The sequence below is a fragment of the Calidris pugnax genome, unplaced genomic scaffold (genome assembly GCF_001431845.1).
Source record: "Calidris pugnax isolate Ruff unplaced genomic scaffold, ASM143184v1 scaffold219, whole genome shotgun sequence".
Taxonomy (NCBI): domain Eukaryota; kingdom Metazoa; phylum Chordata; class Aves; order Charadriiformes; family Scolopacidae; genus Calidris; species Calidris pugnax.
The window spans coordinates 10,199,508-10,216,219 of record NW_015094507.1 but is presented as its reverse complement, the minus strand read 5'-3'; the positions used below and the strand labels follow the sequence as shown (position 1 = coordinate 10,216,219).

Here is a 16,712-nt window from a genome sequence, read left to right as displayed (position 1 = left end):
AACAAAAAAAAAAAAAAAAAAAAAGAGACTCCGTATAGAAACAAGAGGTACTGACTAAACATAGCAGATAGGAGAGTAAAAGGAATTACAACAGGTTTTTATCCACTAGAAAAACACCAGTTCCCTGATAAACAGAACAACCACCACTAGAATCCAACAGCACTTAGAACAGTGCACTCAATCAAGCATTGTTAAATCTAATATGAAGAATAAAACACACATTAATTACAAAACTTAGGGTCTTTTGAACCATTCATGTAAGGAAGACCAGACCACGGTTACCTATCATTTCGGTTCACTGGGACTTTGCACAATATAGTAGTAGTTGTTCAACGAAATAAGCTTAAGAAAGCAATTCTGGCAGTCACTTGTTCCGTCTCCAATACCACAGCCCACACCATACTTGTTATAATAAACCTTGTTGTAGGGAAACTTAGGAGTCTCCAACTGTGCACACAGCACTATTAACAGATTTTAGCCTGCATGTCTCCACTCCTCATGTAAGTAGAATAGATGTATTTTATGTTTGAGAAAGAAATCACACACACACAAAAGAACAAAATATATACATGGCAGGGAATATCCAGACATGCTGATTACTGGAATAAGCTTTTTGTACAGAAGTGAAGGCTGGGGCTTAACACTGACTAAGAAGAAACAAGAACAATGACACATTGTCTATCAAATGATCCTTCTCTGTCCTGGAATGTGTATCAGGCAACACGTCCGCAGTGAAGAAAAACAATATGTGATTGTGTCATTACAGTCTTAAGGATTGATTTAAAGCAAACTAAACAGCCTGATTTTCAGCAATTCTTAATCAATGACTCCTAGTTCAATGGTCAACTCCGCAACACTAATAAAAAGCATTCTTTTAACAATATACCTACTATTAGCTGTTAGAATCTGAAAAATTGAACATAATGATGACAAGCTTCAGGGCATTTACCCTACCTCAGCTCCACCCATCCATTTTGGTTCATCGGGAAATTCAGCACACAGGATATCTTCTGACTGGTCAGTTCCTAACACATGATAATGCAGCTTTTGGTGCAGATTAGTGGAGGTCTCAGTACCTAGTGATATGCAGATATTAAAAGTAATTAGTTCTCAAAGAAAGCCAACAATAACCAAATAAAACCCGTAGAAAATTCTATAGCCCTTTGCATATAAAAGAGAAGAGTAATTCAGCAGAGCAAATTAGGATGGTCTGAGTATACAGCCATGTCCCTCCAAACCCCCCCCCCCCCCCCCCGCCAAAACAAAATAAAATTTCAAACCACACTGCAAACCTGTTCAAACATGTTACCCTTTCCTTTTATTACCGATAATACATTCTTCAAATGTGAAAACTTCTTATTCCAAGCTTTGCTTTCTAGAAATACTAATCAAGCAAAGAAAAACAACAATCCCTGCTCCTTGTGTTTTGCTAGCATAAACATTTTGTGTTGCTGTGCTGTGAACCACAGATGAATTAATCTGGTGGAATAACAAAAACCATATGTCCCAGATTGCTATTCATCAGGTCAACCTCCCAAGCCAGTTCACCTCTGCCCACACAAATGCAAAACAGGAAAAGATCTAAGTAAGCTGTCACCAGACATCAAATTTCAGCCAATAACACCTCTTATGAAAGCTGAGTAAATCATTGCAGAGAAAAAAGAAAAGGAGCAGCAAACTTTTAAGGGAAAGACAAGGACAGGCAGACAAGAGGATACTCACACCGAGTATAGGCTTTGGTCATACAAGACATAATCTGATATCTAATTGTATAAACTAGAATAGCTAGCTATTTCAGTATAAACTAGTAGAGCTAATTATTTGTTGCATCAATTTGCTTAAAAGCTCATTTCACTTCCACATAGCACACAATTAGTACAGTCATACTTACCATCACTTTTCCCATCTTGTTTTGGATAGCAATTATAGAACATGCCTTTTCCATCATGGGTCCATGCCATGCAACTGAATTTAACTCTCTCCAGCGTATCTGGAAGATCCTCAGGACCTTCTACTTTCATAAACTTGATAGTGACCCAATCAGAGCCACTAGAACTCAGGCCATATGCAAAGTATTCACCATCTTCACTGAATGCATAACCTAGGAAATTGGAACCAAACAAGATGAAGTAAGAACCAGCATAAGGAAACAGTATTTTCCAAAAAAGTGTTATTTTGCCACGCAGCTTTTTATTATCTACTACACAGTAGCCAAATCCCAACAAAACAGAGGTAAAATTGGGAAAGCAGATAGAAGAACTGTATTCACCGAACACTGAGAGAAGAAGGTTTATTTTCTAAAAGACAGTGCAAGCAACTACGTGTGCTTTCATTTGAGATTCACAGCACTTTTCCAGTCTCTGTGGACTTCTCAAGTAGTTCACAGATGTGAGTTTAGGCATGTATACTCAGGAAGTGTGTTCAGTAACATTGCTTATGCCCAGCATCTGAATTATGATTTCAGTAATAATTCTTCTACTTCCCTGCGTTTGGGGGGAAGAGGTGGAGACTGAGAATGCACACAGGTAGAGAACTTAAAAGTGAGATTTTAAGAGATAAATAGTACCAAAAAAGTCAACAGAAATTGACAGGCAAGTAGTGCATCCTGAAACAAAGAAAGTACCACTGAAACAAAGAAAGTACCACTTCAATATTGGAATCACTGAAACTAGACCCTGCAAAGCCATGAAAACTGAAGTAACTAGACAAATTTGCCACTAACACACAAATGGATTAGTCACTAGTATTCTCAGCTAAGACCTCGGGTATTTATGTCATTTAATCCAAACTGTGAGGAAACATGGTTCTGAAAAAAATTCAGAAGAGCTTCCATCACAGTTGATAAGGATCAGTTTCACTCTTGCAAATCAATTCAAGGAATAAACTGGATTATCATAGGCCTGAAAGTAAGTACAGAAAAGAAAAAAAATCATACAAAAAAGTTGCATTTCATAGAAATAGCAGGTTTGAAATGCACCATTCTGCCACCCTAAAATGCTCTCCCTGATAAGAACATGAGTTGCCATTCTGATTCAGAACAAGATTATACCTATCTGTCCTCAGAAATAACTGTAACAAGATGCCTACAAGAATAAGAACAATAGTCCTTATTTCCTCAGTTCCCTCAATTATTCCCTACAACCTCTGACCATTTTTAGCCTAGGAGACTTCTTTTCCATGAAGTAGTTCATTAATAATCTTCAATGCTTCCCTCCTCCTCGATCTTGTCCAGCTTGCCTTTAAACAGTAAGTGTTTTTTGCACCACCAACATCCATTGGTAAGAGGTTCTACAGACCTACTTCTTGAGGCATGAACCATCACCTTCTTCTGTTTGCTTTGGGCTCGGCTCCCATTACCTTCATTTGATAACCCCCCAATCTTGTAATAGAAAAAAATGATGACTAACCAGCCCCTACTCACTGTCTCCATGCTACTGCAAGCCACAAATGATTCTGTAGACCTCTATTATGTCTCTGCTAAATTGTCCCTTTTGCAAGCTGATTGGCCCGGGCACACTCAATTGTTTCTGACCTCTGCTTCATACCCTTCATTGTTGCCACTGCCCTCCTCTGAACTGTATTTCAGAGACCCTCTTCAGCTGAGGGGACTGGAACTATATTTAGTATTCACTGCTATTGTACAAACTCCATGGTTGCTAATGTAATGGTGTTTTTTGTTCGGTTCTCTATTTTCTCCTTAATCATTTCAGATATTTGATGTGTTTGCTTGGCTGCTACCACAAACCAGGCTGACATTTTCATGGAACTATCTATTACAGCCTAAAAATTGTTCCCAAGTGGTCATGGTCAGCTCAGAGACCATTCCATCTGTTCCTCCACAAATGAGGTTAGGAGTGTTTGTCCCCTCTGCATCACTTAAATTATCTGCACAGAGACTTTCACCTGTTAATTTACTGCCCACACACTATCGCTAAGGTCTTTCTGCAGCTCTTCAGTCATCCTTCAGCCTTTACCTGGAATGACTTTGTATCATCACCAAGCTCTGCTACCTCACTGCTCACTCCTTCTAATACACTGAACATACTGAACAGTGCACTTCCTAGCAACTATTTATCAACATCAGGTGTTTTCCCTCTTGTTCCATGGCTGTTGTTTTCCTAAATGCATTTGGAAAGAGACTTTGTCAAGCTTTTTAGATATGCAGAGAGATTATATGAACCAAATTGCTTTTATACACAGTTTAAGGCAGGACTTCTCACTCAAAAAAGCCATATTGATTCTTTTCAGCTAGGTCACACTTAAAGAAGCATTCACTAATTCTGTCCTCTGCTTTTATTAACTGGCCTTAAAGCACTTTCAGGTCCAAGAATCTTGCCTCTACAATAAGCTGATAGAGGGAAAATGGATGTTAACAAATGTTAAAGCCTTAGTGAACACAAGTTAACTTTGTAATTCTCATAAAAGTCAACACTACCTTCCTCACTGTATCTAACTTGCTGGCTTGTGTTAAAGATGCAAAATACAATTTTGAGAGAATTTGTATGTATCTTTGCTATAGCTAGCCTCAAGATCTGCTCGTATTTCACTGGAAAGCTGTTACAGAGTTGTGAAAAAAGACACTGAGAAACTGAACCAAGTTGATCGTGAATACAATGTAGATTTAGACGTGTTCTTCTGAAACACTATACAAATCCACATATGGCTACTGTGACTACTTGGATTAAAACAAGACACTGTAGCCACACTTTTACAGGTGAAGAGTTGGAAACCACTTCTAGCTTCTGCTGAAGACCCAGACTTATTCAGCAGGAACTGCTGTCTCACTAACCTCGTAAAGCCACAGTGCCATCATCAGAAAGCTTATTTGGATCAAGAAAAACTTTGGCATCGGCATCCAAGGAATCCTGTACATATAAAACTCGCTGGTTCTGCAGTCCTGTATTGTAGAAGTGAAAATACCTAAAAGAACGCAAGAGGGAAAAATAAGTAGGAAGAACTCAGATTTTCAGTTAGACAAGCAAGAAGAACTTGTATGGGATTGTTATACATAAAAGACAGATAAATACATAAAGGAAACACAAGCTTCACATTAGAGCAGGAATCACGGCTTCCTCTGTGGCCATTGGGGATTTAACCATCCTCTGTAGGTGTCTTTCTATCCCCCTTAGTTCAAAGGAAGCCCAGATATCAATTTCTAGGCCTCTAAAAATGCGAGGAATCTCATCCCAATATCATATAGATTTTATAGAAGACACTGTAGAATGCATCCAAAACATCTTTTAAACATAAAAGCTGCATTTGCCACAGTGCATTTCAAACAAAGCGAAGTATACTACAAACTCTACATAACTGTCAATGGTAAACAGCTCTGGCAGCCTTAGCATTTCTCTGTTACAAGTATAGAGCATAAAGGATGGGAACCTGTGCCAAAACTTCTTAATTCATAAAGCCGATGTTCAAATGAAACAGAACTGAAATGGTTTCATCTGTATTTCCCAATGTTCCTAAAACTGTGTTTTGAAAACATTATAGGAACACAGAATTACAGAATTCTTATTAGCAAGGGATACTCTTAACATCATAAGACACTACAGAGTTCAAATAAATTAGGAACTATGCTCTACACAATTCATAATCCTTCACAGGACTTCAGTTTTACTACACAAACCCGTGACTTAACAAATCAAATAGCAGCTTCACCTGGAGAAAGAGGGGAAATTATGAGGTAATGTTCAAACCTAAACACAAGTTCACATATTCCCTAGGACTGCCCAGTATTGGATACGAGCATGAGAACCTGGTAAACCCAGAATGGGGAACTATACTCACAGAGGCCTAGCTAACAAACTGACTAGCCTTATGTTCAAATACTAACAGTGATGTTCAGCAAGCGACAAAATCAAAAGATTCAAAGGAAGAGAAGTAGTAGTTATGTAATTTTCCATTTGGCCATGCATTTTCTAGCCAATTTCACCTCTGCAATGCTGGGCAATAAGCTGGGAAGCAAAGGTCAAACAATGTGACAGATGCAGCACCTCCCTGGGCACTCTTCCTTTCTGCAGATTCTACAGAACAGCTCTTCAGACACTGTCCTTTATCAGCTGTTCTTTGGCAGAAAACTGGAGTAATTAAACTGAAGAATTTCTAAGTGTCATGGGAAGTTTAGACAGAACAGTTCCTCCCTCCACCCCTTACTAAGTGTTACTTCAGTTGGTAGAGCCCTCTTGATCTCCTCAAACACCATTATGTCTTTCTGGTATGATTTTTAAACCACTGTGATTTAAGTTCAGCACATGCCAAGAAATAGAGTAACACTCAGAAAAGCTAAAAAGATATCTATTAAAATCAAAGTGTCACAAGTTAAAGCACACTAAACTCCTGGCATAAATGTTCTTTCTGGAGGACAGTCAGCTGCATCAAATGAAGACTTTTTATCTCTAGTGGAGACTATAGTGCCACGAGCACTTCTGCAACATCAATCCTTATCAGCATTGAAGATAACCACACACAGGCAAGTTTGCACAAGGAGAATGGGTGAGAGAATCCAGAGCAGTCGCTGACCAGGCCTGCTCCAGAATCAGATTCAGCACAGCTACATATGCATGGACATCACATACAAACGAGTAAGCTTTGCCTGAATCACTCAACACTTACTTCCCCAAATGCAGCACCATCCTACACAGTTCCACTGCTTCTGGGCTTAAACCTCCCACCTCTATACATTGATGTGCTGTGCATCAGTGACAATTTAAATCAACATCAGCTTGGGGTTCAGTCCCCACAACACACTTTTGCCAAAAGCCACATAGTACAGACTTTCCCTGCCTTAGTAACAAGTATGCACACCCTCCTCACAGAACAGGACAGATAGCTAAAGCCCCTAAATATGTTAGGCCAGAAATCTTCTGTTCTTTCCTGTGGATGACAGTGAAAAACACACCTGGCATATCTAGGTGCACACTCCATAAGGATCAAACAAATTGAAAATACTGAAAAAGGCAATTTGTGTTTCCCATGATTAATGGGTGGTTGGTTGCACTACGTCTTTTTCAACTTCTCAAACAATCTTTAGATGTTACTAAGTTAACCAGCAGTTTCATCCCTTTACACCCTCTCTCTAGGAGATTGCTACAGTTTCTGAAAGAGGTCACATAAAATCAGATAGCACCTGCAGTCTCCAGACACTGGGTAAACTGCAAGAGCACCATCTCTTTACCTAGCCACAAAATTAAAACAGTCTAGCCATTGGTATACATCAGAATTTCTTTATTTCTTAGAAGACAATTTTTTTTTTGCATCAGTTGCCCTAAGTCCACCAAATGATTTTTTTCCCCCATCCCCTGCAGACACAGGAGCTGTTTTTCACACGTGAATTCCCACTGCTTTTCACTGGCTATAACTAAACAAAAATTCTACCAGCTGCTCAAAGTATGACCAGCATAACAGCAGTATTTTAGTAAATATTTAGAACAACATATACATGACAGACTTGTGCTATTTTCAGGATGAGGTGCCTTTAGCTATATAGACAGTGACCAACCCTGAAAGGAACTCAAAGTTTTACTTTTACAACAGTTATTCTACAAAAGTTGTTTGAGTTTTGATAAAATCACAATTCTTCCTATAAAAAGAAAACAAAAAACCAAGAAGATAATGTGACTGGGAGCTGAAGACAGTCAAGCATCTTGTGCTCTGCATCATGTAACCGTATACACTAACATCAGCCGACTTTTCCTACTTCCCAACTATAAAGGAATAAATACAAATATAATGTATAATTTGTTTTCCTAACTAGTAGTTGCTTTTTACTTGCTTCACATTCATCACCACCTACAAAGACATTCCACACATACCTTTTTCCTTTCTTGAAGTGGCAACTGTACTTAGGATAATCGTAGAGTTCAGTCATTCGTTCTTTGAACAGCCCTCTGACAGGACACTGCTCGAGAAAGGGTACTGTAAGCTTGTTCTGAGCCTCCACAAACGCCTGAAAGAAAAAAATACCCCCCCAAAAAAGTCATGAACTCAAGCAGGAATGTGCATTTCCTACAGAACACACTATCTTCTGAAGCAATGCATCAGACATGTTTCCCCCCTTATAGGTTGTGTAGTGTCACACCTGAAGAGTCTCACATACTTATTTGCATTATGCCACAATTCTGTAATAAGACTGATGTATCTTGAATAAAGTCTCTCCAGGGCATTGGGATAACCAGTGGTTTGGCCAAAGACAAACAAGATTCCTGCCATTCTCCTTTAAAAAAAAAAAAAAACACAAAAAAACCCCACCAAACCTAAACCTCATGCGTTTAAAAACTCTTCTTATATTTGCCTAAATGGCATGGAAAAACTAACTTATAGTACATACCTAGGAATTACCACCTTCCTTTAGTTCACCATAAATACAGGATACCCCAATACTCTATGATAAATAAAATAGGAAATGGATAAAGAACAGAGTCCCTTTTGCCCACAGACAGCACTATGATTTCAGGCGCTGTGAAGGGCTGGCAGATGATACAAAACATCACGTGCACCATCTGTTGAGCCTATTAACATAACACACAGGATTAGTCCCAGACAGTATTTGTTGGAAAGGCCAAAGAACTGTCCACAGATCAGTTCTTAATTACAAACGGCAAAAATACCTAATCTCTGAGAAGAGAACTTGGAGAAGTCTGGTTTCTTTAAAACACTCCACCTCCCAGTCACAGACACTCAAGGACAGTGGCCAAAACCATTCCCGCTCCAGCTGTTTGTCAGTGGCTGCCACTCCCATGACACGCATGGAAAATACAGTGCTCTGTTGGTGTTTCACCATCCCTATTTATAGCATGATATATTAACATAAAATTAATACCTAAGCATCTTAAGGTGAACCACAGCTGCTAAGAAGCAGACATGCAGGCTTTTCTTTCTCTAACATGGAGCAGGAAGGACAGGACACAGTGTATGTGACTAACTCACAGCCAGATGTTGCAGTGATAGCTGCAGCATCACTCTCAGACCCCAACTTGAAACCCTGCCCACCCATCTCTTGCATACACAGGTCTCTTTCCCAGTTGCTTTGAAAGGGGCTATTGTTTCTATCTGTCCTGAATCTGTCACACAGCAAGCAGGTTGCGTGATAACATCTGAGCCCCACTTCACGGCAGGGCATGAGCCACAGGAAAGGCAGGGCTACAATCCATTATTTCACAACTTTCAGAAAAGCCAGCTGCAGTACAAACAGAACACCTGGCACACATTTACCAACTGCTATCAATGTTTACTCATTTATTAATTCTTAGGGTGAAAAAGAGGAAAGAATAGAACATAAAACTCTTTCAGTAGCACTTTACAGACATTTCACATGGTGAGAAGTGAGCACGTGGGGCAAGTAGAGAGACACTCTCCCTCCCACTTGCATCACTGCCACAGCAGTGCATAGCCAAGAGCTGCATTACATGCCAAACCATGTTTTCAGAGACTTCTTGGGCCAAAAAGTAAAGGAGAAAGCACATTTTGATCAGTCTCCACTTGAGGGATATTTGTTCCTGCCTAACAAACCATCCAGAAACTGATAAGCTTTAAACACGTGAGTGCAAAATTAGTAACGCCCTAAGAGCACTTGGCTCAGGGCTGAAACATACTACGTTAAGAACACATGGGCTGGTTACACGCAAGTTACTGCTCAAGGATGACACAAGAAAGCAAGCACTACAGCACTGAAAAGGAACAGCTACAGAAGGCTAACAATGACGACTTTTGGATCTTTATTCAAAATTAGACTCTATGTATCAGAAAGGATACCTAGTCAGGAAATGATCACCTGAAAAAAAGGAGAGAGGTGAATGCATTGCCAAGGGAAAGCCAATTTTTGCTTCTGTTTCCCCTTTGAGGATCATACTGGCACAGAAAGCTTTAACACCCAGCTCAGAACATCCCAGTGGTAAGTCAAAACGGCCTCCGCATTGTACCACTGCAGCCGTCAGATGATGAAGGAACTTCATCAAATCTACCCAAGAATTATGTACATCTGAATTTGTTTTTTCTAAATGGAAATACATGAATTTCAAAGACCACATACACAAAAATCTAGACAGCGCACGCTACACAAACAAACTACTCAAAGCCCTGTGACATTTTCAGAAAAAAGAGGTCTTATAAAAAGATGCATAAAACCATCCATTGTACTGGATGGGCAAAAGCACTTTTCAGTTGCATTTAGCAGACAGAAACTGACACACATCTTTGTTTCAGCTACCAATAACATGACCAAAATGGGAACACTGCTGCAAGGGAACTGGAACTGTGCATTACTCACCTTTAAGTGCACAGTCACATCTTACCACATCTGCTTTCATTACTGGTATCCAAAAAGGAGACACAAACTTTTCTGTTGCACAAGAGCATGCCTACATACTAACTACTGCACTCACAACTGAATCACTAGTAATTCTGTTTTTACAGCAACTTAATAAATTTTTCCCCATTTCCACTTAGTATGCCCCAAAGATTCCAAGACTATTTGTAAAAGGGAATGCCATTGCTATCTGAAAACGCAGGTAGAAATTACAAGTTTTTGGAAGAGTTCCACTGAGGAGAATCCAGTTCAGTTTGGAAACTCTCTGTTCTTACACTTCTGAGCACAAGGTTACATTCATCTTCAAAAAGCAATACATAATTGAAATATTGCTCTAGGTAAAGTACAGGAACAGATGTCAGCAGAAACTCTCACAGTAAACAACCCCATCCGCCACTCTGAGCTGAAAAGAGTGCTACAGGGCTAACAGTAACTCTGTAGATCTTCATGAGCCTATAGAGAAAAAAATCTTATTTTACCTGTAGAAATCCGCACGTGACAATCTATGGTAAGACTTGAACCAGGACAGAATTTGCTGGCAGAAGAATGGATAGAATATGGGTCCAAGTAAAGCGTATGCTCGTGGGTATCTCAGAAAATAAGATAATTTGAAAAACAAAAGAATTTCTGAAACATTGTACTAAGAGTAGAGATATTCTACTTGAGGCTGAGGTGTTTGGTCATTACTTGAGCAGGCCAGTTACTGTTTTAAAAAAAAGTCTAACTAAAATTCCACCTAAAACACCCATGCTACAAAATATTTTAACCATGCTTTGTTACAACATATCAGCTTTCTGCATGCCACTAAGCTATTCTCTCAAGATAATGATTTCCACTCACAGTATACTTTTGAAGAAGTCCTGGGATAGAAATTAATAACGAAGACTGGTAACGTTGAATCAATTTGTAAAGTATTTACAGTTTGTTTAATAGTTACCTTCTAAATCTTCATATATGTGTTCTCACTATTCTCAGGTATTTCAATGCAACTCATAGGAAAGGGTATATACCTTGTCTAAGTATTACAAAATAAATTGAAGCAGACTTCTGGTGGCTTGTCTCTTGACATTTACCTTAGTATTTAGCAAAGAAAGATTCAAAGTGCAATTGGAAATTTATCAAAACATGCAAGTGAAACACTGGTCTATTACAACTACAAATCCATTTGACTGCAGTTTTGAGGGTTTCAATTCTAGCCTTAATCCAAACATACACCTACTCCTAATACCTCAACTGAGCTGTGTATGCTACATGAACCCTGCTCTTTCATGCCTTGTCCATCCCTCATGTCTGAACCCAGTTCCACATTACTGACTACACCATCAGTGAGGTAAGGTACTGACATACTTAGTAGCAAAAGACTTTGCTGCAGTCAAAACAAGAAATAATTTCTCACAAAATGAAAAAACAAACCAAGAAGTTGAGAAGTCCAACCAAGCCAAACCCAAGATGTCAGTAAAAGTATGGTTTTGCAGTTGTGGGCTATGTCATCACCAGAGGTGTTTCACTGGTGCAGCACATTGCAATTATGCCAGGGATGCTTCCTCAGTCTGTCTTAAAGGCCAATGGCCAAGCAGTAGCAGAGCACGGACCCAGCTCCCGCACTCTCTCTCTCCGCAGTGAGGTAGGAACTTCCCCATCTGACAAGGGGCTCAGCTATTATTTACATACCTGGAGAAGGGACTTTGTTTGCTTATAGCTGTGCATGACCAAGCAACACACAGGGGAAAGAGTGATATAGTAAAGCACATAGATCCTGAACATGCAAGCACATACTTCTTGAACAGCAGCTTTTCCCACATGAGACTGAGCGTGTGGCTTGATGATAGGCAGCCTTAGAGATGATTAAACCAATCTGACAGGAAACAATCCTGCTTAGCTACCTGCAGATTTCCATAACCTCCTTTTTACAGCAGATACATACACTGCATATGGAATAAGATCATCTTGGTCACACAGCTGAAAGAATTTCTAGACCTATTTGACTATCACCTAATTAAAACTAGGCTGTGGGCTGCTAGAAAAGGAAAGATCCCATTCTTGAACCATTTAGATCCAACTATCATGTGGCCTTGGGATGACCTAGATTAAGCATATGTACCAATAGAAAGTGAATCCAAAGTCTTCTCTCCCAGAACATCACCTTGTGATGACTACACCCACGCAAAGGGAGGGACAGAAGCATCAAGGTCAGTGCAAGAAGGGGAGGAATGGCAGAGAGAAACCACAGAACCACCTGACTCAACAGAAACTTGCAAACTACAGTGGATCAGGTACAGTACCATCTGCACTCTATCACTGCGAAAAGATGCAATTAAGTCAATTTAAAAAAAATAAATCCCACCCTTCTACAATCATTTGTTTGTAAGCTGCTAAATATCAGAGCCCACAAGATCACCTGGACTAGCCACAGGAAAAACAAGTACAATTCTTTACACTCATAGCTGTTGTGGGTAATTTTTTCAGTCCCAGTCCTGCTAACTCTACAGTGGACATCAGGTGAAACTAGCATGAAAACTCCAGAGTTAAAACTAATCTCATTTGCCTGTACTACTTTCTCCATGCTTCAAGAAACAGTAAACTTGATGTTTCACTGACTCATGTAAACATAGAAACAGTGAGGCCTACCCATTTATTTTCTGTGACCACACCAATGCTTGACATGACTATTTCTGCTAAGTCTAGAAAGGTAAAATTCCAACATATCTGTGTATCTATTCAACAGCACAGAGCAAGTAATTCTGTTTGCATGTGAGAAAAGATTCCTAACTTAATAAATGAATGATGTTCAGTCTTCACTCCTGGCATAAACCAGAATCTTCACTGTTACACCTACTCAAATCAAGCAAGCATGTTGTAAACAGGAACTGAAGAGGGGCTCTTTCACTACAGATGAGCACAGATGTCCAAAGAATTCTTCTAGGTCTGTACTTAGTATGTAGAAAATTAAAGGCAGCCTAATGTTGGAGGTGTACACAGAATATTTTAACTTTCCACAAAACAAATGGAGGTTTGGGATATTAAGGGGTGCATAAAGATAGAGTGATCTGGAGGAAGAATGGGAAGGACACAAGTGTCAAGACCAGTGACTTGAAGACTTAAAAAAAATCTACAAAGCACACTCCAAATTCTCTCTGAACCCTGCACAGTCACTCAATTGCCTCTATACCAGCTTCTGGTTACTCTTCGATCTAGTAGGTGCAGAATGGCTATTCTGCAGGAGTCCTGCTAACTATCTCAAGAACTTAGAGATAAAAATAATAAGAGAAGCTAGCAAGAAAGAGTGGTCATCAGCAACCTTTGCTGCAGAACACAAAAGCAAGTAATAAAGCACAAGTTTAGCACTTCAAGACTACTTTTTTCTGACCTCTTCTACAAAAGAGGTAGAACAGCAAAATACTTTGATTCCCTTTGTTCAGTAACTCCTGGAACTTTGGAAAAGATGATATATTCATATACTTACACATATAGGAACTCTTTCCACTCTTTGCATCATACTATTACTGTACTGCAAAATTCTGCCAAGGTGTGTGTTTTTCAGAGTGTAGGCAAGTAAGATTTAACAGTATTTTCATTCCACTAATGTGACATCTTTTGTCTCGGCTGCTGCATTTTTTACGAGGCTTTTATGATCCCCTATTCCTTATTTTGCCTGCAACCTCTGGAGTGTGAGATTCACTCTCCTTCAACTGTTCTCACACAACCTATTCACAGTATGTGGCAAGAGCATTGAACACGGGGACACAATAAGTCAGGTGTTGGCATCTTCTCAATCCCAACTCTTCCTAAGGACCCCTAAAACCACTTTAATAGGTATTTGTAAGGCCTCTATAAAAGAAAGACATGACCATACCTCCCCACTCATATATCCCTCTGAATTTGGCACAAAACTATCCTATGTGTACTGTTTCTTATGGATGACAGAATCAAAAAAATCAAAATACTTCCAACTTGCTAAATACCTGATTTTCAGTGTTAACATCCATGTCAGAGTTTTTCACTAAAACCTGATCCCCAAATGAACCTTTTAAATCCACATGTACCTTTATATATGCTGATAGATTTGTAAGTAGGGAATGGGATCCTAACTGTACACAGTTTATTTTGCTCTTGACAATTACACTAAGTTCTATTCCACCATCCTCTAGCTCATCAAGATGTACGATGTAAGCACATATGAGAGAACCTAGAAAGAATCTCACTAATGGAAAGCCACCCTGCAGGACATTTTTAAATGGAAATCCTGCTCTCCATCATCTTTCTGACACAATCAAGCATACTAGATAGATGCCAGTGTTTTAGATCTGGAACTACAGTTCTCACAAAGTTATTAGTTATTAGCCATTATAGAGGAAACCCCCTCCACACTACCACCTACCACTTTCTGGACATCACCCCTGCATCTCCCTATGCCATAAATACCAGAGGAACTGGCTCACAGTCACACATTATTATTTATCAGGGTTCTCTCTGAGTGAAAGACCATTTCCAGCAGAACAGTCTAGCTACACCAGACAGCAGGCTGAAAACACTGCAACACCTGCAATCTGTAATAAGAGCCACTAACAAAGCCTAACATCAGGAGGAAAGAGGTTTTGTGCTTTTTTTAAAAAGGGGTCATCATTGTCCCCCTCCAAAAAGTCACGTTCATTAACTTTTTCACTGTATAAAGAAAGCAAGCCAGAGGAGTTTTCTTTCTACTCTTCCTTAACTATTTTATTATGTCAATTTTAGATGTACGTAGGAGAGCGCATAAAATGCTCCAAAGTCAGAGTGATTCTCTTCAGTGTGACACCACCACCTTGAGCATTCGAATTCTCTAAGAAAAATGGGTACAAGATAAACGCCTCAGTTTTCCAAATTCTGTCATCTAGGTTATACCAAGTCTTCCAGTCTTTCCCCCATTAACACAAAGATACAAAATAGTGGCATTGCTGTTGGCACCACAAGACATCACGTCAACTACACCTACATTCACTATGCAAGTTTTCAAAAAGTATTGGCAAGTACTTCAAAACCAGAGCATCCATGCACCCAGTCTACAAATGGGGACCATGTCATATCAGCCATTCCCGTACAAAGAAAGGTTACCTTCGTCTGTTCACTGTCGGGATCTTCAAGCCAGCAGTAGGGATCACTGATTTTACACCCATGGTAATCCAACACCTGAATTTTAAAAAAGACAATACTTTAAAAAAAGAAAAAAAGATATGCACACAAGCAAATTCTATTCATCAAGGAATGATAGTCATCAAGATGAAGGGTATTTGGAACTTCACAAAAGCATACAGTGCCAAAAAGCAAAGGAAGAGGAAAGCAGCACCTTGCTCCCAGGTGAGTTACTAATATTATCACTCTTTGGTGAGGGCACCAAGGCAGCAGAGATGTCCTCAGAAAAAACACGAAGTACCAGAGAAATGCAGAACGTGAACATAAATTCCTTCCACAAGATAGATTAGTAAAAGTAATAATAAAGCCCCCAACAAAACCAAACCAAACCTAAAAAACCCCAAACCTCTACCTAATCCAGGTGGTCCTGTCAAATGACAAAATCCGATTACTGGATACACCCAAAATATAGTTTCTGGCTACAGAAATGGTTTAGCCCTCCCTGCTATTGTTGCTCACAAACATGTGTGTATAGTACATGTATAAATTTAAAAAAAACCAACAACACACAAAAGACTAACCCACGTGGCTGAATGTATCTGCTTCCTTCCTCCAGCACGCTAAATAAGACTAGATACCTGCTGTTAGGAGTTGCATAGCTCAGCCTTTCTATGAAAGCAAATAACCTTTCCCAGCGTTGGCTCCTGTCTGCAAACGTTTTGGTTTAAAAGCGATGTTAGTTCTGTAAATAATTCCCGGGCTGGCGCCTAAAGCCCAGTCCTTTGCGGAAGGAGAAGAAAACCCGTTTTAGCCCAATTGCCACAGCAACCCTTGCCTACCCGTCCATGGCTAGAAGGAGGGGGTCTTACAGATGTGCCACCACACAAAAATACGGCTGCTGGTTCCTCTGCCCCGGCCGAGGCCTGGCTTCCCCGCAGACACCCAGCGGTACCGGCAGCCCCGGGGTGGGCGCCCAGACCGGCTCCTTCCCCCGGCCGCCCCCCGCCCCAGCCGGCCGGCAGCAGCCCCCCACACCCGGGACTTGCCCACAGGCACGGCGGCCACAAACCCGGCTTTGCACAAGCCCCCAGCCGCCGCCGCGGCCCACGGACGTGAACAACCCGAGACCCTTTAATGGGAGCGCGTTTAACGGCCGGAGCCGAACAAAGCCCTGTAAGGCGAGAAAGCACTAACGCCCCCCTCCACCCGCGCCGAGGCGGCCGCCCGGGGCACCCAGGGGGCTGGCGAGAGAGGCTGCCCCCGCGGCGGGGCCCGGCGGCCGCCACACGCCGGCGGG

At 40.5% G+C, this 16,712-nt stretch overlaps 1 protein-coding gene across 1 annotated transcript in view; it reads right to left on the bottom strand.

Annotated features, from left to right (window-relative positions):
• The window catches only part of PREP (prolyl endopeptidase), an 89,465-nt gene that overhangs the window by 71,714 nt on the left and 1,039 nt on the right, over positions 1 to 16,712 (bottom strand). Inside the window, exons 3-8 of the mRNA XM_014964437.1 lie at positions 16,255 to 16,544; positions 15,398 to 15,472; positions 7,815 to 7,948; positions 4,790 to 4,920; positions 1,892 to 2,101; positions 955 to 1,076 (exon numbers count right to left, since the gene is read on the bottom strand). Of these exons, the coding sequence (XP_014819923.1) occupies positions 955 to 1,076; positions 1,892 to 2,101; positions 4,790 to 4,920; positions 7,815 to 7,948; positions 15,398 to 15,472; positions 16,255 to 16,544 (962 nt within the window). The remainder of the gene's footprint in view (positions 1 to 954; positions 1,077 to 1,891; positions 2,102 to 4,789; positions 4,921 to 7,814; positions 7,949 to 15,397; positions 15,473 to 16,254; positions 16,545 to 16,712) is intronic.